This window comes from Coturnix japonica, chromosome 4, assembly GCF_054131305.1.
Source record: "Coturnix japonica strain WE chromosome 4, WE-NBRP24, whole genome shotgun sequence".
NCBI lineage: Eukaryota > Metazoa > Chordata > Aves > Galliformes > Phasianidae > Coturnix > Coturnix japonica.
In genome coordinates, this window is record NC_140666.1 from 13403078 (window position 1) to 13420982 (window position 17905).

General features: G+C 56.0%; 2 protein-coding genes across 3 annotated transcripts; one reads left to right on the top strand and one right to left on the bottom strand.

Annotated features, from left to right (window-relative positions):
* Positions 1 to 4778: 4778 nt before the first annotated feature.
* ARL13A (ARF like GTPase 13A) lies at positions 4779 to 8067 on the bottom strand. The gene is made up of 8 exons (XM_085547730.1): positions 7882 to 8067; positions 7122 to 7192; positions 6564 to 6813; positions 6351 to 6456; positions 6103 to 6264; positions 5661 to 6048; positions 5236 to 5337; positions 4779 to 4987 (listed from the first exon to the last, which is right to left on the bottom strand). The coding sequence occupies exons 1-8, from the start codon at positions 7938 to 7940 to the stop codon at positions 4911 to 4913; spliced, it is 1215 nt and encodes a 404-aa protein (XP_085403856.1). The 5' UTR covers positions 7941 to 8067; the 3' UTR covers positions 4779 to 4910.
* Positions 8068 to 9454: 1387 nt separating this feature from the next.
* Positions 9455 to 17334, top strand: XKRX (XK related X-linked). 2 transcript variants are annotated; one of them, XM_015860422.3, is made up of 4 exons: positions 9455 to 9910; positions 13715 to 14051; positions 15497 to 15756; positions 16315 to 17334. In XM_015860422.3, exons 2-4 carry the CDS (start codon positions 13759 to 13761, stop codon positions 17055 to 17057), a joined length of 1296 nt encoding a protein of 431 aa, XP_015715908.2. In that variant the 5' UTR covers positions 9455 to 9910; positions 13715 to 13758; the 3' UTR covers positions 17058 to 17334. The 2 variants fall into 2 exon arrangements, with proteins under 2 accessions (XP_015715908.2, XP_085400696.1); XM_085544570.1 differs by lacking the exon at positions 9455 to 9910 and adding an exon at positions 11416 to 11545.
* The last annotated feature ends 571 nt before the right edge of the window (positions 17335 to 17905 follow it).

Genomic DNA, 17905 nt, shown 5'->3' on the forward strand with positions numbered 1-17905 from the left:
TCTGAACCCCTCTCCTGCTCAGCATCACCCCACAGAGCAGCAGCACATAGTGGGCTCTGGGCCTGGCTGTACCAACAGAAAGCAGCATTTGTTGCACTCCGGATTCACTGCAGTGGGTGCTGAGCAGATCAGTGCTGCCCAGGGAACCACCAGCCTTTGGTACCAGCGATGGGAGCAGAGAAACCGCTGTCTCAGCACAGCCGTCCCCATATAGAGGAAGCAAAACATCCTGCTATAGGCTTTCCCACAACATGAAGCAGCCTGCGACATCCAAAGCCCGTACCGGCAGCCCGTCCCACCCGGCGGGCCCTGTCCGAAGATATTCCCTCTTATATATATTATTTATATTATATATAAACTCGCTGCCCTCGCACCCTCCGAGGGGCGGCCAGCCCTCCTTGCTGCTCCCAATGCTTGTTTCTCTGCAACGTTCTTTGCTTCTTCTGCCACCTCGCGGTCATGCAGGGGATGAGCTGCCTTTGGTGCCATAGACCCCTCACATATTCACAGTGCATTACGGATTTTATGCCCATGGAGCACGAAACCAATGGAGATGCACTGCTCAGCTTCTCTGCAAAGCCCGTCATCCCACCTCCTGATGGGTGCTAATGCAAATTAGCCTGCAGGCCATCCCAGCGTTAAAGGTTACTTTGTTAAGCCACACAGACCCAGTTGGGTGCTCATTTAACCAGCAAGACACAGCCCACTCTGGTCAACTTGCAGCTTGGGAACCTGCTTGCATGAGCCAGGAGCACTTACTGCCAACCTCCACAGCACCTACCAGGCTCTCAAAACCATTCTTTCTGCCCTGAGGCCTATTGAGATCCTCTCCCATCAGGGAAAGGCATGATGATAAGTTCACCTGGAGAGTGGCAGGGAGTGCTTTGTGGAGCTGGGCTGCCACAGGCTGAGCTTTCTACGGCCTTCCTGGAAAAAGGGAAGGAAGCAGCCAGTTCAGTCTGTACCGCGCTGTACTGAGTTGATTCAGCAGCAGCGTGCATGCTGCAGTGGCAGTTGAGCAAGGAGATTTACACATGCGTTCCTTCCCCCCCCCCCTTCTCTCAAAGTCCATTTCAAATCAGTTCATCACTCCACCAGCAGCTTTCCCTGCCAGAACACAGAGTTCAGGTGCTGGGAGCTGCAAGCCTGCATAGCAATTGTACCTTGCAAACTACAAAGCCTGGCAAAGTAAACACATGAAAACACTGAAGGCCCGCAAAAATCAGCCCCAAAAACTCAGCTGTGCTGCACACAGAAGATGGGTTGGAAAGTCTTAAAGCACAGCTTGGGGGGCAGGAATTATCTACATCATCAGGTGTAGGACAGGGCTTGATAGCCCCATTTGTACTGAACCAGAAATGCAGTTTAATAAGTTGTAAGCTCTTCCACAGACAAAATATGAGCCCTGATCGCTGCAGAAGACTAAAATGAAGAATTTTGGTTACTAAATTCACTCTTGATCTCATATCCAGCAATATCCTATAGCTAAAGCCCTTTAATTAATACACTGATAGGCTTCCTCAGGGGACACTTCCCTCTTAGCCTGAAATAATGTATTCAAATACTCAGCGACTTACAGTGATAGTTTATGAAGTAGAAAAACTCCTAGTTTTAGTTAACAGAATTTCCTTTTTTGAGGGAGTAAAAAAGCTTTTTATTAGAGGAAAAAACGTGGAGTATATTTGGTACGTGGTATAATAAACCTGTGTATCTCAGGTTCCTGCACACTCCCTCGCGCATCAAACAAATACACCCATCAAATAAATGTGATTGCTTCCTTCCTGCCAGCAGTAAAGTCTCCAACAAGGCTCATTTAACTTAGAAAGAGAAAGTTTCCATACTTTCTAGTTATGCTCCCTTTCCCTGCAAAGTTTTAGTAGCCTCTTTCATAACAATCAAGGGAAGATCAGGGAGCTACTCTCATCTAATTAAATCTGTTTTCTCCCCTAACAATGCTGTGGAGTACATGACAGTAAACAAGCTAACTCTCATTTTTAGTGTAACACAGCAGAGGATCTACAACCAGCAGCAGAAGCTCTCACACAGCACTGCGTAAGGCTGCTCATCATTCAGTGCCAGGCACAGAGCTGCCTGCAGCCATTGAGAACCACAGAGGGGATTGATGGCCTGCCCCACTCTGCATGCCAGCATGTCTCAGCTCAATGTTCTGAATGAGTACACACTAAAGGGCCCTGCTAGGCTCACTCAGGGAAAAGCATGGGACAAAAACACCCACAAAAGCAGCTCTTCCCCACAGTTCCTTTTTATGACTGAGCCAGAAGCAGTCAGAACAGCAGGCTGGCACCCAGCCCACCTGACAGTCAAAGGGCAAGAACTCCAAGTGGGAGGAAGTTTACTTATCATACAGCTTCTCAAGCCCTAAACCACTCCAACTCTGGGCTTGTATCCATCCAAACATCCATCCTGATGTTTCACATCTACTCACCTTATTTGTGTGCATTTAGACATATACACATAGCAAACCACTTCCTTACCCCCCAGAACATCTCAAAGAAAAGCCACACACCTTACCTATATTTGTGATACCTGTAGCCACACCCCAAAGAATTACTAAGCCAACCAAAAACAGAAAGGCCATCATATAGGGGCCAGTCAAGTCTTTATCAGCACAGCCAACCTAGAGCTGTGTCAAGTTATATTCTTATTTTTGACCTTTAGTCCAGCTCAGGAAGAAGGCAACTATGGAGGGAGGGTTTCCAACCAGCTCCCAGCCTCCATCTCCAGGGAAACCCCAATACTTGTCCTCTCTCTGTGTGCACCTTACAAGCCATATGCTGAGCATTAAAAGAGCACTGGTGGGAACAAGCAGAACCTGCAGGCAGCCTGTGAGATGGGATCCTTGACATTCACGTGGCAAAGAACTCATTAGCTACAATCAGTCACACCTGCTCTTAATTGTCTTTTCAACACTTTGTGTGCTGTTCTGTTTGCGCACCCTTGGAAAGGGTTTCACTTAGGGGAAAAACTGCATGATTTAGTTTTTATTTATTAAATGCAATTGCAGATGTACAGCAGGAGAGATTCCCACGCATAACCCCCATTCCCCATGGGAGGGCCTCCTGCCTTATCCACACGCATGGAACGAATCAACTCTCAGTGTTGCCTCACTGAATCATCTCATCACCTCATGACGTGATACAAACCATCACCAATTGCTGCAAAGCTCCGACAAGGGCAACCTCTGTTCCTTTGCCTTTCAGCAGGCAGTGCCATTGAGCGCACCTTCCGAAGGGTCCCTCCCTTTGCCCTTTATTCAGCTGGTCAGGGGCTGTAACTTGAAAAGGAGAACAATGGGAAAAGCTCTGTGTACCTTTCTGCATGCCTCACTACACCCTCCTGGTACAGCAGCAGCTTCTCATGTGCTGCAGGAGCAGTCCAGCCCATTACTTGGTGGCGCAGAGCAGCTATTAACCAATAAATTTGGGTTTATCTGTATGGGGGGTTGATCAAATAGGCCTTCAGGATCTCATTTCTGAGCTTTATCTGATTCTGAGGTAGAGTGTTTTTAACACAGAGCTCTTTCTGCTTAACTCCTAAAGAAGAGAAAAGTTATAACCTCAATTAGCACAGGTCAGGCTTGTCTGCTGGTTTGTGGTAGGGATTAGCTGCTCTGCAGCCACTGACACTAATATCTGAGCTGTCACTACTCACCTCCACACAGGAGCATCCAGAATTCAAACTCTACAATCAATTGTCCAAATGCTCCTTGCGCTCCATCAGCTTGGAGGGACACAGCCACTGGAGCAGCCTGTGCCAGCACCCTGCTATCCCTCATTGCACACACGCCTTAGGTCAGAACAGCACGCTGCTTCCAGCTGGCTCCCGTGGGAAGTTTCAGGTAGCTGCCCAGTAATACCAGCTGGGCAGGGTTTGTCTTTGGCCTCTTTTCACTGGGCTACTTCTGGTATCCATGGCAGCAGCAGAGCGTTTCTTTCTCTTTCAGAAAGCTACAAATCTTCATGCAGAAAGGGGAGAAAAAAACAAACGAACAAACAAACAAAATCCAACAGCAACAAAAAAAGGAAGAAACAGTGAATAGAAGAGGGTTGTACTGCATTTATTGTTTTCTTTCCCTGCACGTCCGGGGCAGCAGGGGGAGCTGCCGGCCCTCCCGACCCCGGCTCTCGTCTCGCTGGAGCCCGGCCGCGCAGAGGGACAGTCTTAATGCAAGCACGGGCTGGGTTTAAACTGCTGCAATTCATCACTATAGGCCCTGGCAATCGAATCTAATAATTTCACAGCACACCAGCAAGGTGGAGAAGCCGGAGTTGTTCTTTTGCCTTTTTTTAGCCCAGCTGACCGTTTAGTGGTTCTTCTTGTCCCGCACTGGGCCGGCAGTGCCCATGTAACTGCGGGTGGGTTGTGTTAGATGCAGATGGCGGTGTCAGGCTGCAGATGCTGCTCTGTGCCCTGGCTCAGGATGGAGCTGGGTATGGCTTCTCGCACCTTGACCTCACCAGCTGGAAGCTCAGTGTGTCCAGGTAGCAGGCAGGGGCTGGATGAGCAGCTGAGTTAGCCCTTGACCCATGAACGCAGCTTTGACAGGGTTTATGTCAGTTCAAGTAATGGGCTTTTCCCACGGGATATTTGCTCCAAGCTTCCTCTCTCTTCTACAGACTCAGCAGGGTTCAGGGCAAGTCTTACATAGAATATTAACACAGGGTCAGAAAGTGCCTTCTGTTTCCTTTTCAAGCTGTTTGCAACCCGGCTGCCAAAGAGGCTTTTTACAACGGGACTTCTGGCTCGCTCCTGCAGATCCTGATTTTCAAGTCACGCACAGGACAGCAGCGCTGCTGTTCCTGCCCCAGGACTGCCAGCCCTGGCCAAACAGCCTAGGAGCCCTGCACAAGCTGCAGGACCACGCATGCCCTGGGACTCGCCTGTCCTGCTCAGGGGGCGATGGCTGATGGCTGCTTCCTCTGCTCCTGCCGCATCTTCAGAGCCAGCATTGCCCGGCGGTACAGGTCTGGGGGAGGAAGGGAATCAGGCACTAAGCCAAGGGGGCAGAGCCTGGCACCGTGAACTTGGGCTCCCTGGCTGCATCCTACCCGAAGGCAGCAGGCACAGCACCCACCTCCCCAGCACTTTACCCCTACCCATGCCCCCTCACCAGACATTATATGCCCAAGTGCTCCCAGGCAGCTCAAACCCTGCTGCCAACAGAATGGGACCCCTCAGTGCTCTGGGTCAAAGTCAGTCCTGGGAAATACCAACCAAAGGTACTTGAGACCTCCTCCTGCTGCTGCTCCACAACAGGCTCCTGCGATTTGATTTTATTCTTGATTTTTTTCTTCTTTTTCTTTTTTGTGCCCTGTGCTAGGTAGAGAAATACAGAATCTCAGGCATCGCCTTTGGGCAGGGGTGCCTGTGTCACCAACCCAGCTGGGAGGACTGCTGCTGGCAGGTCTGCAGCCCTCCATCACCTCTGTGCATCAGACACGTCTCTCCTTATTCCCATCCAGACTGATGCCACCCTCTCTGAGCTCAGCTGACCTGCCAGCAGAGCTAAGGAAGATCCCAGGGACTGCTGATCCAGTACAGCATCATGTCTGGGTCTCTGCAGCCCCTCTCAGGGTGGCTCTGGGGATCCTGAGGTTCCTGTGTGAGTGGTGTCAGCAGTTCCTGCAGCCTTTTCTCACCTGAGTGTGGGGCAGCGGGCACAGGCTCCTCCTGCCCAACCCTATTGGTGGCCATCAGCCCCACAGCAGTGCTGCCTCGGCCATCAGCTCCTCCTGCTGCTCCTCCATCTGGTTCTTCAGCTGGGCCCAGCTGCCCTGTGCCCTTCTTCCTCACCTTCACCTTCTTCCTCTTCCCTGGGTCTTTTTTGCTCACCTTCTGGACAGGGGGAAGAAGAGGAGAGATGATGGGAACTCCTCCATCTTCTGCTCCCCACTGCGGCTGGGGGAATCTCACCTGGAGAGTTGGGGGAAGAAGGCGGCGGGTGGGCTGGGGCTCCTTTGTCTTCTCTGCACTGCAAGACTCATCTTCTCTTTGGGCAAGGGGGTCCCTGCTGGGGTGAGAGCACAGCTGGGGTTAGGATGAGCCCCATGCAGATAGAATGACACCCATGGAGCTGCACACACACCTGCGCGCATGTGGGCGGCCGTGTTCTGCTGCAGGTCTGGGGTCAGGTGATGGGGAGCAGGCAGTGGGGAGCTGCAGGGAGTGCTCAGCAGCAGCACGCAGGAGCCAGCACAGTCCTTGCAGTGTGCTGCGGGCCGGGCCCACGGCTGCACATGGCTCCTGGAGGTGGCAGGGTTTGGTCAGCCCCCACACAACCCCTGGATGCACATGGATGGGAAGTGGGCTTGAGGCAGCCCTACACTCACAATGCGACAGGGTGAGTGGTTCTCGTTGACCAGCCGCTGCAGTGCCAGGCGCTCAATCAGCTCACAGGGCAGCAAGGCAGCTGCTACATCCTGCTTGTTGGCCAGGCTGGGGCACAGGGAGAGGTGGTCAGTCCTGGAGACATCTTGCTACACTTCCCCCATCACTGCTGGGGTTCCCACTCCTCCCCACAACCCCAAACACTACAGTCTTACAGCAAGAGGGGCTTTCCAGAGACATCGGGGTGACTCAGGATGCGGCTCAGAGCCTTGCGGGCCTCCTCCATCCGCGTCAGGTCACTGGAGTCCAGCACGAAGAGCAGCCCGTTGGCTGCACCATAGTGGTTGCGCCAGGCACTGCGGCAGCGCTGAGCTCCGGGCAGCTCCACCAGCGTCACCTCAAACCTGTTCACCCGCAGGCGGGTCTGGCCGGGCTGTGCTGCAGGCAGCACCTCGCTGGCCAGAGCTGTGTTGGGGGAGAAGGCTGCAGTGTGAGGGCATCCCTTCCATGCATACATCCCACTCCCTGATCACATCCCCCTGCTGACTTGTGAGATCCCCAAGGCACAGCCAGCACTCTGTTCCTCAGAGTAGCAACCATGGCTTTGTCCATTCATGGACCATGAGTGGCACAACCCAGCCGAGAGGGATTTGTGGGGCACTGCTGCTGGGATCCTGGGCACTGCATCACGTGCTGCAGCCCACAAGCACACCCGGCACAAGCGAGCACCGTGATCCCAGTGGGACCCCCCCATGGAAGGCCATCCTCCCCACCTCTCATGATGTCCATGATGACGGAGCTCTTCCCTGAGTTGTCCAGCCCCATGACGAGCAGGGTCACCTTCCTGTGGGCAACACCACGTACTGAGCATCAGGCCTCCATCTGAGCCGCTGTCCTCAGCTATAATGCTGGATGCCAGCTCTGGGGCCTCTGGGCAAGGGAACAGCTTTACTTTGGCCAGGAGAGAGGCAGGATGGTGCTTGGGGGAAGGGGGAGGGCAGAGCTACCAGCACCAGCACCTGGCACTTTAACTGCAACTGTTTCCCGTCATATGGGGCTGGGCGATGATACACACAAGACAAAAACATTGTTACTGATATGAGAGCAGTTAATGATTTTTCTTAGTGCTTTTCCTCATTGTAGCTAAACCAGAGAGAGCAGGGACTTTTGTCAGCTACTGCCCAGACCCAAGAGATTTTTCCTGCTCCTCAACATTCATGTTTGGTCTGCAGTTAACACACTCCATCTGAGCGTTTCCTCTTTGGTTTACATGTCAACAACATGAGTCATTTTCACCTTAAACACAAACAAGAGCCTGCGTGGGCAGTGAGCTCCACCTCCAGCATTGCAGCACTACATTGACACCGCTGAGATGGGACCATAAACCCCCACATTGCAAACATCACCCACCTACAATGCTCCTCCCAAGGGCTTCTAACCCAGCTCCATGGCACTGTGTCCCTTTACCCCATGCTTTGGGGAGCCCTGGTGCAGCACCCTGGTATCCCGCAGCTGAACGCAGCATGGATTTACCTGATGGGCTCCTGCACGGCCTGCAGCCAGGTCCAGCAGTGTGAGAAGAGGTGGAACATGCTCTGCGCTGTGCTGTGGGCACCTGCAAACCCAGCGGCCCGGCGTGGCCCCGCGCTCTGTCCCCCCACTCACACCACAAGCTCACTCCCCTTGTATCTTCTTTGCGTAGCACCTGCTTAAACTTAATCTGGATTTACGTGATTTACTCCCTGCAAACTCCCTAATCCATTGCGGGTCAGCCCAGGCTGCTGCATGCTGCTCCTCTGCAATAGTTTGGAGGCTTCCAGAGCAGAATCAACACACAGCTGGGCAGTGCCTGGTTGGGAGCAGGGAGGGGGGTCTGAGAAGCACACAGGGTTCTGCTGGAGGTACCAGGCTGCTCTGCACACCCATGGCTGCTCCTGGCACCATGGATGCCTGTGCATTGCAATGTGAGTTTGTTGCTTGAAGCAGATGGAGTCTGGGTGAGGATGGTACAGGGCTGGGCAATGGCAGCAATGGGAAGGGGGAGGATGAAGCTTCAGCTCCTTGATCTGCAGCCCTGCAGTGCTTATCTGGCTCCTCATGTTTCCTGTTGCTTCCTGCAGCCATAGTTGGTGTCCTGCAGGCAGAGAGAGGCTGCACAGGGGGGTGTGAGCCTTAGCAGCTCAGTGCAGAACATGGCATCCAAAGAGATGAGGACATCAGATCTGCCAAAAGCCATGCCAGGAAGTGTGGGCTGCAGGTGGGATCCATGCTTGATTTCCCTGCACCAGCAGCCATAGAGCAACAATACCAAAGCGAGCTGGGGATGCAGAGATGATGCCAAGCATCACAAAGCACTCACACACTGGGGCAGTAGCATGACTTTCCCCATGCAAACCCTGCAATGGGGCACCACACACTCAGGCAGGAGGGTGAGGCAATGCCTGGCCCCCGGTCAATGGCCTGTATGGGCAGGGAGCTCACGTGGTTAATGATTGATGGAGCAAGTTTCCCTAGTCACACCAACTTCAGTATTCAGGGCGATGGTGTGTCTCCATGCTCTGTCTCTCTGACAGCACCCCAGGTGAGCAGATGGCACCCAGGGCTGTCACAAACACCAATTAAATGAGCATTAGTATCTCATTTCAAGCTGCCCAGCAAGCAGCCTGACTCCTGACATCCACACCCTCACTGCCTTGCACCTGTGCTCATCACCTCCTCCTACATGCATGGGTGCAGCCCTAACCAACTTCCCAGGGCCAACAGTGGCTGTGGCCTTGTCCCCTGCTGTCCCCCAGCCTGGGGGTGCTGTGACTGTGTCAGTGGTCCCTCCAGTATCAGACACCCCTGCAAGAGCACAACATGGGGTAGTTCTTTGCAGAAGGAGCTGTGCCCATATCACGTGGTGGCAACCTCCATGCACCGAAGGCAGATTGTAGGGCACCCTTCCTGATGTGCACACAGCCAGGAGAACCTCAAAAACACACCCCAGAGCTTAGTGAAACCTGTGGGTGCTGGGAGAGGGCCGAGCCCTGAGCAATGGGCGTTCAGCTCCGCCTGGGACGTGGTGAGACAGTGGCTCAGGTTACAGGGCTGGCATGGTGCCTGCATTGGGCGGCACAGGGACACACGTGTCCCCACTCCCAGCACGTCGTACAGCACAGGGACACCCCTCGGCAGTGCCAACAGGGGACCCTTGGGAGCCGTCCGAGTTTCCTTGGTGACTGTTGCCAGGTGAGAAACTCTAAGGCAGAATTTCTTATCTTGGTGGAGAACGGGAGATGTTCCTCATTGGGGCTGTTATTGGACCCAGAGCTGGCTCTGTGCTGGGCCGGACACCTCACTCAGAGCAGTGACAGTGGTGACGGTGGAGTCCCCGAGGGCAAGCTGTGCACTGGGTGCTGGGGCTGTGAGGCCTCTGGTATCACTGCCTGGAGGGCAGCACGTGGCGTGGGGCTATTTCTGCCCATTGGAGAACAGCAGGCGAGGAAAGGAGGTGACACCACAGAGACCACCGAGAAGCGTGGAGGGACACGGGCTGCACTGTCACGGCTTCATGGACCCCGTGAGTATGCACTGAGTGACTACGGGCACATTGGGATAACGCTGGGACCCTGGGGAGGTGCAGCGTGGGGGAGCTGCAGTGACAGGTCTGATGCCAGCACACAGCAAGTGACAGCTTGCAAGGAAAGCACTGGGCATGCTGATCACTGCACAGAGCTAGGGTGGCTGTAATAAGAGCCAGGACCTCAGAGCACCAGCAGCAATGCCTGAAAGCTGTCCTGCTCTGCTGGGGACCAAAGTTGCCTCAGAGCCTGCCCCAAATGCACAGCCACCATGCAGGGCAGTGACGTGCAGCTCAGAGGAGAGACACGCCATGCTGCCAGCCCATCGGCCGATGGCAGCTACCCTATCACAGCAGCAGGCCCACATTCAAAGGCTTGCATCGTCCCTTTAAATCCCTGCACAGCTCTGCTGGCCGACACTAAACCTGATCACACGGGCTTGCAAATCCCAGCAGCTAATTACACCCCAGCGCCCCACAGCCCGGCTGCATCTGCAGGGTAATTGCTGCCCACGCCAGGAAACCTGTTGTCGGTGAGCCAGGGCCGTGCAACGTTTGCTCACAGAGCGTGGTGAGCTGGTGGTTATTTTGGGCAGGGAGGCCATTTTTGTGGAGCACACTCTGCCCCCCCCCAAAATGGCACAGCTGAGCCCCACGGCAAACACGGAAGCGGGGAGGCTGCTTTCAGAGCAGGGAGATAAGCACCTTTCTGCAGTGCGCAAACAAAAGTGTGCCCCAAACAGGCTGGGGCATGGCGAATGCCAGTTGAACACATGCTGTTCTGCTTGGTTTTCTTCTTCCTTCTGTAAGAAAACCATGCACAGAGCTGGGCATGTAGATGGGCAGTGCCCCACATTGTCCCACTGTAGATCTGCTCAGGGCTGTGGGTGTGGGGGAAAGGAGCTGAGCACAGAGCATCCCTGCTGCCTGCCATGCACCATGTGCCTGCTGGAACCAAGGGACTTGCTCGATTAAAAGGAGCTTTAAGTCCTGCTTTACTGTTTCAGCATCACCTGGTGGGACTGCAGCTGGAGGGCCGTGCTTTCAAAATGTGCAGATATCCAAAGCAGGCAGCTCCACTTTCCTGTGCAATCAATGCTCTGTCTGATCTGCAGTGAAGCCGTGTCTGTGCCCGCTCAGCTCCATGCAGTGCCCTGGGCTGCACTCAGACCTGGGGCAGACGTCAATTTTCCCCTTGCAGGAGAGTGAGGCTGTGGAAGGAAAAGGAGCAGCAAAAGCGGTTGCATGAATCTGCAAAGCAAATGGAAAACAAACATGTTTCTTCAACCAGAAACTGTTCCACAGGCTGACGGGGCAGAAAAAAAATAATACAGCTGAGTTACTGAGAACACGCTGCAGAATCCAAACAGTTTAAGATGGGAAAGAGAGCCATTTGTAAAGCTATTTCCAAACTAAGTAAAAAGTTCCTGGCTCTGAAACTCCTCTGAGCCCCACCAGCTGTTGGCTGTAGCTGCTGTGAGGGCAGGGAGCACACACAGCCTGCTGCTCCTGCTTGTAGCTGGGAGATACTGGGGAGCTGCATTCAGCACGTGGGGCTGCTGGGACCCACGTACCCAATGCTCTGTGCAGCACTGGATGGGGGTTCCTTGGCACAAAGTGAAGAGCACTACTGAGGTTGGTGATCCGGAAGGGCAGCGGTGGGGAGCAGCTGTCCTGCTGCTGTGCTCAGGGCTATATTTGGGAATCCAGCAGCTTGGTGTGTCCCGGCTTGGGAAGCAGTGTGTGCCGGGGTCCTAGTGCGATGGCAGAGAGGGGAGGAGAGAAACCACACTGGGAGATGTGAGCAGCTCTCTTGCATCTGGGTGGGCTCTTTAAGAGCTCCTGCATGCTGTTCCCTGCCAGCTCCAGCTTCTTCCTGCTCTCCTTTTAGAGGAGCGGAGTTGTTGGGCAGGCATTTGTCAGGGATCTGTGCCTATTTTCAGTGCTGGAGCCCTGCAGGAGGCTGCACCCACCACTATCTATAGCCTGGCTGCCATACAAGTGCCCTCCCTCAGCCACGTGCAGGGAGCAGCTGCACAACCCCAAATTTCACACGGCGGGTGGGCGCTATTGCTCCATCCCTGCATTCACAGCACATTGTGGGATTAATAAAATAATGAAATCCAGGATTAAGAACATAATGAGGTTGAGTTGTTCTCCTGGAGAAGGCACTGGAAACAGGAGAGTGACATTCTCAAAGACTTGGGGACATTGCCTTGGGCAGCCCTGGGTGGTGGGAGAGGCACTTGCAGTGGGCAAAGGCAGGGTGCGGCCACAGCACCCCAGTGTCCCGGTCCCAGGGTTGCAGAGATATTAATGCAGGCACTGGGAGAGGCAGCAGCAGGTTGCCCTCTGACTCTGCAGACACGCATCGCTTTTATGGTCTGTTTACAGCGCTGAGCTCTGCAGGTAGTGCAGCTCACTGGGTGACTCACGGTGTCCAGCAGCAAACACTCTTCTGCCTCCCCACATGCAGGTCAGAGAATGGGATAATGATTGGTGTGGGGAGCGCCGTGAGGCTGTGTCCATCCATTCCTCTGATGGTTCCGGTCTCGCAGACGCAGGGTTGGCATTCTTGTCTTCTTAAACAACTGCTCTTAAATATTTCATCACGAAACAAGGGAAGACAAGATTAAAAATACGATGACTCTGAGCCCAGGCATTGCTCAGCCAAGGGCTTGGTGACCTGCCAGGCTCCTGGGGGATGCTTTTAATTTGGATAAATGGAAGTTGCATAAATGATTTCAATTGCGCATCACTCCTGCTGCAAACGCCGAGGTGTGGGCGCAGTTGGCAGCGCCGTGCTGCTCCATCACCCAATAACCCTGGCAGTGCTCTTGGCTCTGTAGAATGGGGGCAGATCTCACTTGTGGGGTCTGTGGGATTTCACGCTTTGGGGTGTGCTATGCAGGGGGTTCGGATTAGGGCAGGTGATGGACACCGCATCCTTGCTGGTGGATGGATACCCAGTGCCTTTTACAAGCCACTGGAGGTTTCCTGTGTCTGTCTGAAGTGGGGAGAACTGGCTGACCTCGAGCACTCAGTGCCTCATCATCTTTGTCCCAGCCAGCCACCGTGTGCCCAGAGTGAGTAATCTGGCAGGCAGTGCATGCCTGGGGAGCCAGCTTGCGAGCACCAGTGGCTGTCTCTGCTCATACACGGGGGGCGGGCAGAGTGCCGGCCCAGCACTGGCCACTCCATGGCCACAGATGTCCGGTAACCCAGACAGCCTTACAATTCTCCATCCCTCAGAGCAGCACTCTGCTATCTGTGGACTTCACTGCCTTCCACTTGGATGCTTGCAGGAGCCACATCTCCTCCATCATATCCAACCCACATATGGTCCCTCCCAGCCACCCATGGGGTGCCCCTGGCTGAGGGGCAGGACTGCCCACCCTCCTGGCACCGCACCTCTGCCCGTGGGGACCCCCCATACTGCTGCATCCCGGGACCTTGGTGGAGGGGGGTGGTTCTGGTCGGGGGAGAGCCGAGATTCCGAGATACTCAGAGCACACAGAGGCTGGTGAGGATGGGGCTGTGGGGAGGGGGCGGGGAGAGGGATTCTCAGAGGTGTACCTGGCAGGGTAACGGGGGGTCCCCAGGAGGAGGGTCAGCTACTGAGGAGCGTCCCTCCCCCTCCCCGCCGGGGCGGGCCCCAGAGCGCAGCTGGCGCGGCCCGCCTCCCCCCCACGGCTCTCGGGGCACGGAGCGGAGGCAGCTGCCGCCCGTCGGGGCGCCGTGCGGGGTTCGGTGCTCCGCAGCCCCCCGCGCCTCTCCCGCAGCGCTCCTCTCTCTCCGCTGCAGCCCGGGATGGCGGCGAGGCGGGGCTGAGCGGCTCCGGCGCCGCGATGGACGGCCCGGGAGGGGGGCAGCCGCCCGCCGCCGCCCCGTCGAGGGCGAAGCTGCCGCTGGGCATCGTCTTCTCGACGGCACTGTTCTGCGGGGAGAGCGCGGCGGCCGCCGTCCTCTGCTTCTCCTACAGCCACTCCGACGACCGCTTCTGGCTGGCGCTCACCATCTTCTTCGTGCTTTGCCCCTCCGTCCTGGTGCAGCTCACCCTCATCTTCGTGCACCGCGACCTCAGTCGCGACCGGCCGCTCGTCCTGCTCATGCACCTGCTGCAGCTGGGGCCCATCATCAGGTGAGAGCGGCGGGGACCTGGGCACGGCTCTACATGGCACGGCTCTGCACGGCACGGCTCGGTTCGGTTCGGCTCCCCGGCAGAGCCGGGCAGGGCGGAGCGCCGTGTCCCGCTGTCAGCAGCGCTGTCCACAGAGCAGCCCCTGCGCTCCCCGCACCCCTCCCCGCTGCCTGCAGGACCCCCCCGGGCTCTCAGCCTGTTGCATGCTTGCTGCCAAATGTGCTCTTCACACGGCTGCTTTGTGGAGTCAGCATTCCTCTCGCTGTGGGTTTTGCCATTGCGTTGTTGGGGGCTGAGATGCAAATCCTTGCTGGAGTGACTGAAGGGGTCTGGGGCCTTGGGACGAGGGGCTGTGGGTGCAAAGGAGAGGGGCTGGGGGCTGCCACGCCCCATTGGGAAAGGAGAACGAAGGTGGATGTTGCACAAGCCAAAGAGGTGCTGCTCTCACTGCTGGGGAATGCTGCCCTGCCTCCCCGGCTGCTGTCATTGCTGTGCATGGGGGAAACATCCTGCCGGTCCCACAGCTCACCCAGTGCCTGGCCCAGGGGGCAGCTGTGCTGGGGAGCAGCAGCACTGCAGCACTGCCCCATTGGATCATGCTGGATTACAGTGGCTGGCCCACTGCACTGAGCACTGCCACCAGCAGCTGCTGGGATGGGGTTTGGTGCTTGCAAGGGCCATGCTGAGCTGCTGGGGGATGCTGAGCCAGCTCTGGGGCTGCAGAGCAAGCTCAGCCTGCTGGGGAAGGCTGGTGGTGCACTGTGAGCATCGATTGCCTTTGGAGCCAGGTGCTGGGATGAAATCATTTTCCCATTAGAGTTTGGAATAGGCCACGTGCACTGATCTGGCAAAAGAATCAGTCCCCAAACCCTCATTCCATTTGGGTTTGAAGCAGAGCAGTGGCTGTTTTCCCCATCAATGCTCACAAACAATTACTTCCCGCTGGCCCCCAAGCCAGCCCAGCCTGCAGGGAGCCATGGCTGTGCATGGTCCGTGTGCGCTGCTGGTGGGACAGCAAGGCCATCAGGGCTGGAGAGGCTGGTGGGAATGGAGGGGCTGGATGAAAGCTGTGCTGAGTGGCATCAGGGGGAAGCAGAGGAGGCTGCGCTCTCTGGAGCTGCAGGGTGCTGAGGGGACGCGCTCAGGAAGCCGTGTTATCTGCTCCATCAGACATCGGCTTCCACCCCACTCTCTGCTTCCTGCTGCTCCCACCAAGGAGGAAGCGTAGAAGGCTTTAGAGATCAAACACAACAGCAGAACTTTTCTCATGCTGTTGTGGGGTGCTCAACAGAGGGAAAAGAGAGGTTGGGGTGCTTATGCCCTTCCTTTAGCTCCCAGTGGAGCTATTGCTCTTCATCCACCTGCACTGTACCTCCCTTGCTGCTGACCTCAAGCGCTGGAATAGCTCGGGGCGCATTGGGGTGACAGTGGCCATGTGCTCACAGATGTGTGGAGGCCCTGGTGGTGTACTGCTGGTCAGGGCACGAAGAGGAGCCCTATGTCACCATCACGCGCAAGCGGCGGCTGCGCAAGGGCTATGAAGTGGAGCTGGAGCAGGAGGTGGGACACTCGGTGCGCCGGCTGGCCACACACCGCAACGCCTTCAAGCGCATGGCTGTCATCCAGGCCTTCCTGGGCTCCACCCCGCAGCTCACCCTGCAGCTCTACATCAGCATCCTGGAGAAATACGTCCCCGTTGCACGAGGTAAGGGATGGGCTGCATGCTGGGCACAAAAGCTCTGCCATGGATGTGTGGGGCACAGTGGCATCTCAGGGATGTGGTGGAACCTCAGGGGTTTGGTGGAACCTCAAGGCATGGAGCCATCTTGAGGGTATGGGAGAATCTCCTCAACTGCACATGATGTTGTGGCATCCAGATGGGACTCTGCAGATATGCCCCATCTGGTCCTGATGTCTTTGCCCTTCCTGAACATGAAGTACAACCCATAGAATTTAGGCACCCGTCCATCCCCTGGTTTGCTTTGCCCATGCTGTCCAGCCTGCTGTAAAGCTGCAGAGGGTTGGAAGGAGCTGGCTGGGACTGAGATGCTCCCAGCTCAGACTCTTGCTCCATGGAACCATGTAACCACATGGTGCCCTGGCCCACATAAATGCTGTTCCCATGCACAGGGGCAGCAATTCTCACTGCTTCACACCCAGGTACAACCCCAAATGGGTAAAGAGGAAGAGATTGATTAGCAGAGTGAGAAAATCCCCATGCTGCCCCTAGCACTGTCTGACCCCCTGATCTCTCCTCCCACAGCCGTCCTCATGGGCATCTGCCTGGCGTCGGTCACCTACGGGGCGCTTGTCTGCAATGTCTTGGCCATCCAGGTCAAGTACGATGACTACAAGGTGCAGCTACGGCCACTGGCCTTCCTCTGCATCGTGCTGTGGCGCAGCTTGGAGATCTCCACCCGTGTGGCTGTCTTGGTGCTCTTCAGCACTGTCTTCAAGCACTGGATCATCCCCATTGCCTTGGCCAACCTGCTGGTGGTCTTCTTCCAGCCCTGGGTGCAGTTCTGGCGCAGCGGCACGCGGTTGCCTGACAACATTGAGAAGAACTTCAGCCGGGTGGGCACGGTGGTGGTGCTGTTTGCCTTCACCCTGCTCTACGCCAGCATCAACATGTTCTGCTGGTCAGCCGTGCAGCTCAAGTTGGCCGACCGGGACCTCATTGACAAGTCACAGAACTGGGGCCGTCTGGCTGTGTACTATGTGGCCAGGCTGCTGGAGAACACAGCGCTGGTTGTGCTCTGGTACTTCTTCAAGACTGATGTCTATGAGAACATCTGTACGTTACTGCTGGTGGTGCAGCTGCTGCTCGGCTACTGCCTGGCCATCTACTTCATGCTCCTCTTCTTCCAGTACCTGCATCCATGCCGTCAGCTCTTCCGACACAATGTTGCTGATTTCCTGCACTGTGTATGCTGCCGGCGGTCCCCGGACCGTGCAGAGCTCCTGGAGGCACCGCATGAACCTGGTGTGAGGCACAGCATTGTCTGAAACACAGACTAGCAATAAGGACAAGGGGCCATGGTGGCATGAGCCACGCTGAGGGCTCCAAGGTGCTGCAGGTGCTGATGCCCTGCACTGAGCACCAATACTTCCCCTGGTGTCGGGGGACAGAGCATGCCACCGGCCCAGCACACACACACAAGGGACCTATGGGGTATGCAGACCCCATGAGGCATGCAGCATTGGGGAGTGTTGTCCCTGCCCTGCTGTGATCCCAGGGATGCTGCTCTGGGACTGTTTTGAGCAGTAAAGGAACTTTCCTGTGGCTCTGCATCTTGGTGCTGGCAGGCAGCAGTGGCTCACGTAGGTGGGGAGAGCCAGGATGGGGCCAATCAGCACACATGCGCGCTGCCCACGTAACTTTCACTTGTGCTCCACCTGGGCAGGGGACCAAGTAATGTCCCCAGAGCTGAGAGCTGCAATGCAATCTCAGCAGCACAGCCCAATCCCTCCCAGCTGCTGCAGGCTTGCACTTGTCCCATGATGGAGGCGATAAGGGGAAGGGAGGCTGCAGGCCTCATCCTGCTGCTCCACCAGCGACCCCAGCTATGGCACAGTGTGATCCTGCCCAACCTGTTCCTCTGGACACCAGGTGTTGGCTGCCACATTGCCACGGGCTGTGGTGCTGGACATGGCAGTGCTCATGATCCTGCTGCAGTGTGACCCCCCCAGCAGCCATTTATGAGGCTGTCACTGTGGAGGGTGCTCAGCATCATTGGGTGCACAGCTGGAACAAGCTGTCCTGGTGTGCTGAGCCCTGGCTGGCTCCTGGCACTGGTACAGCGGCACCGCTGCGCCCTGGGATGCCTCCCATCTTCTGCTTTTTTTTTTTACCC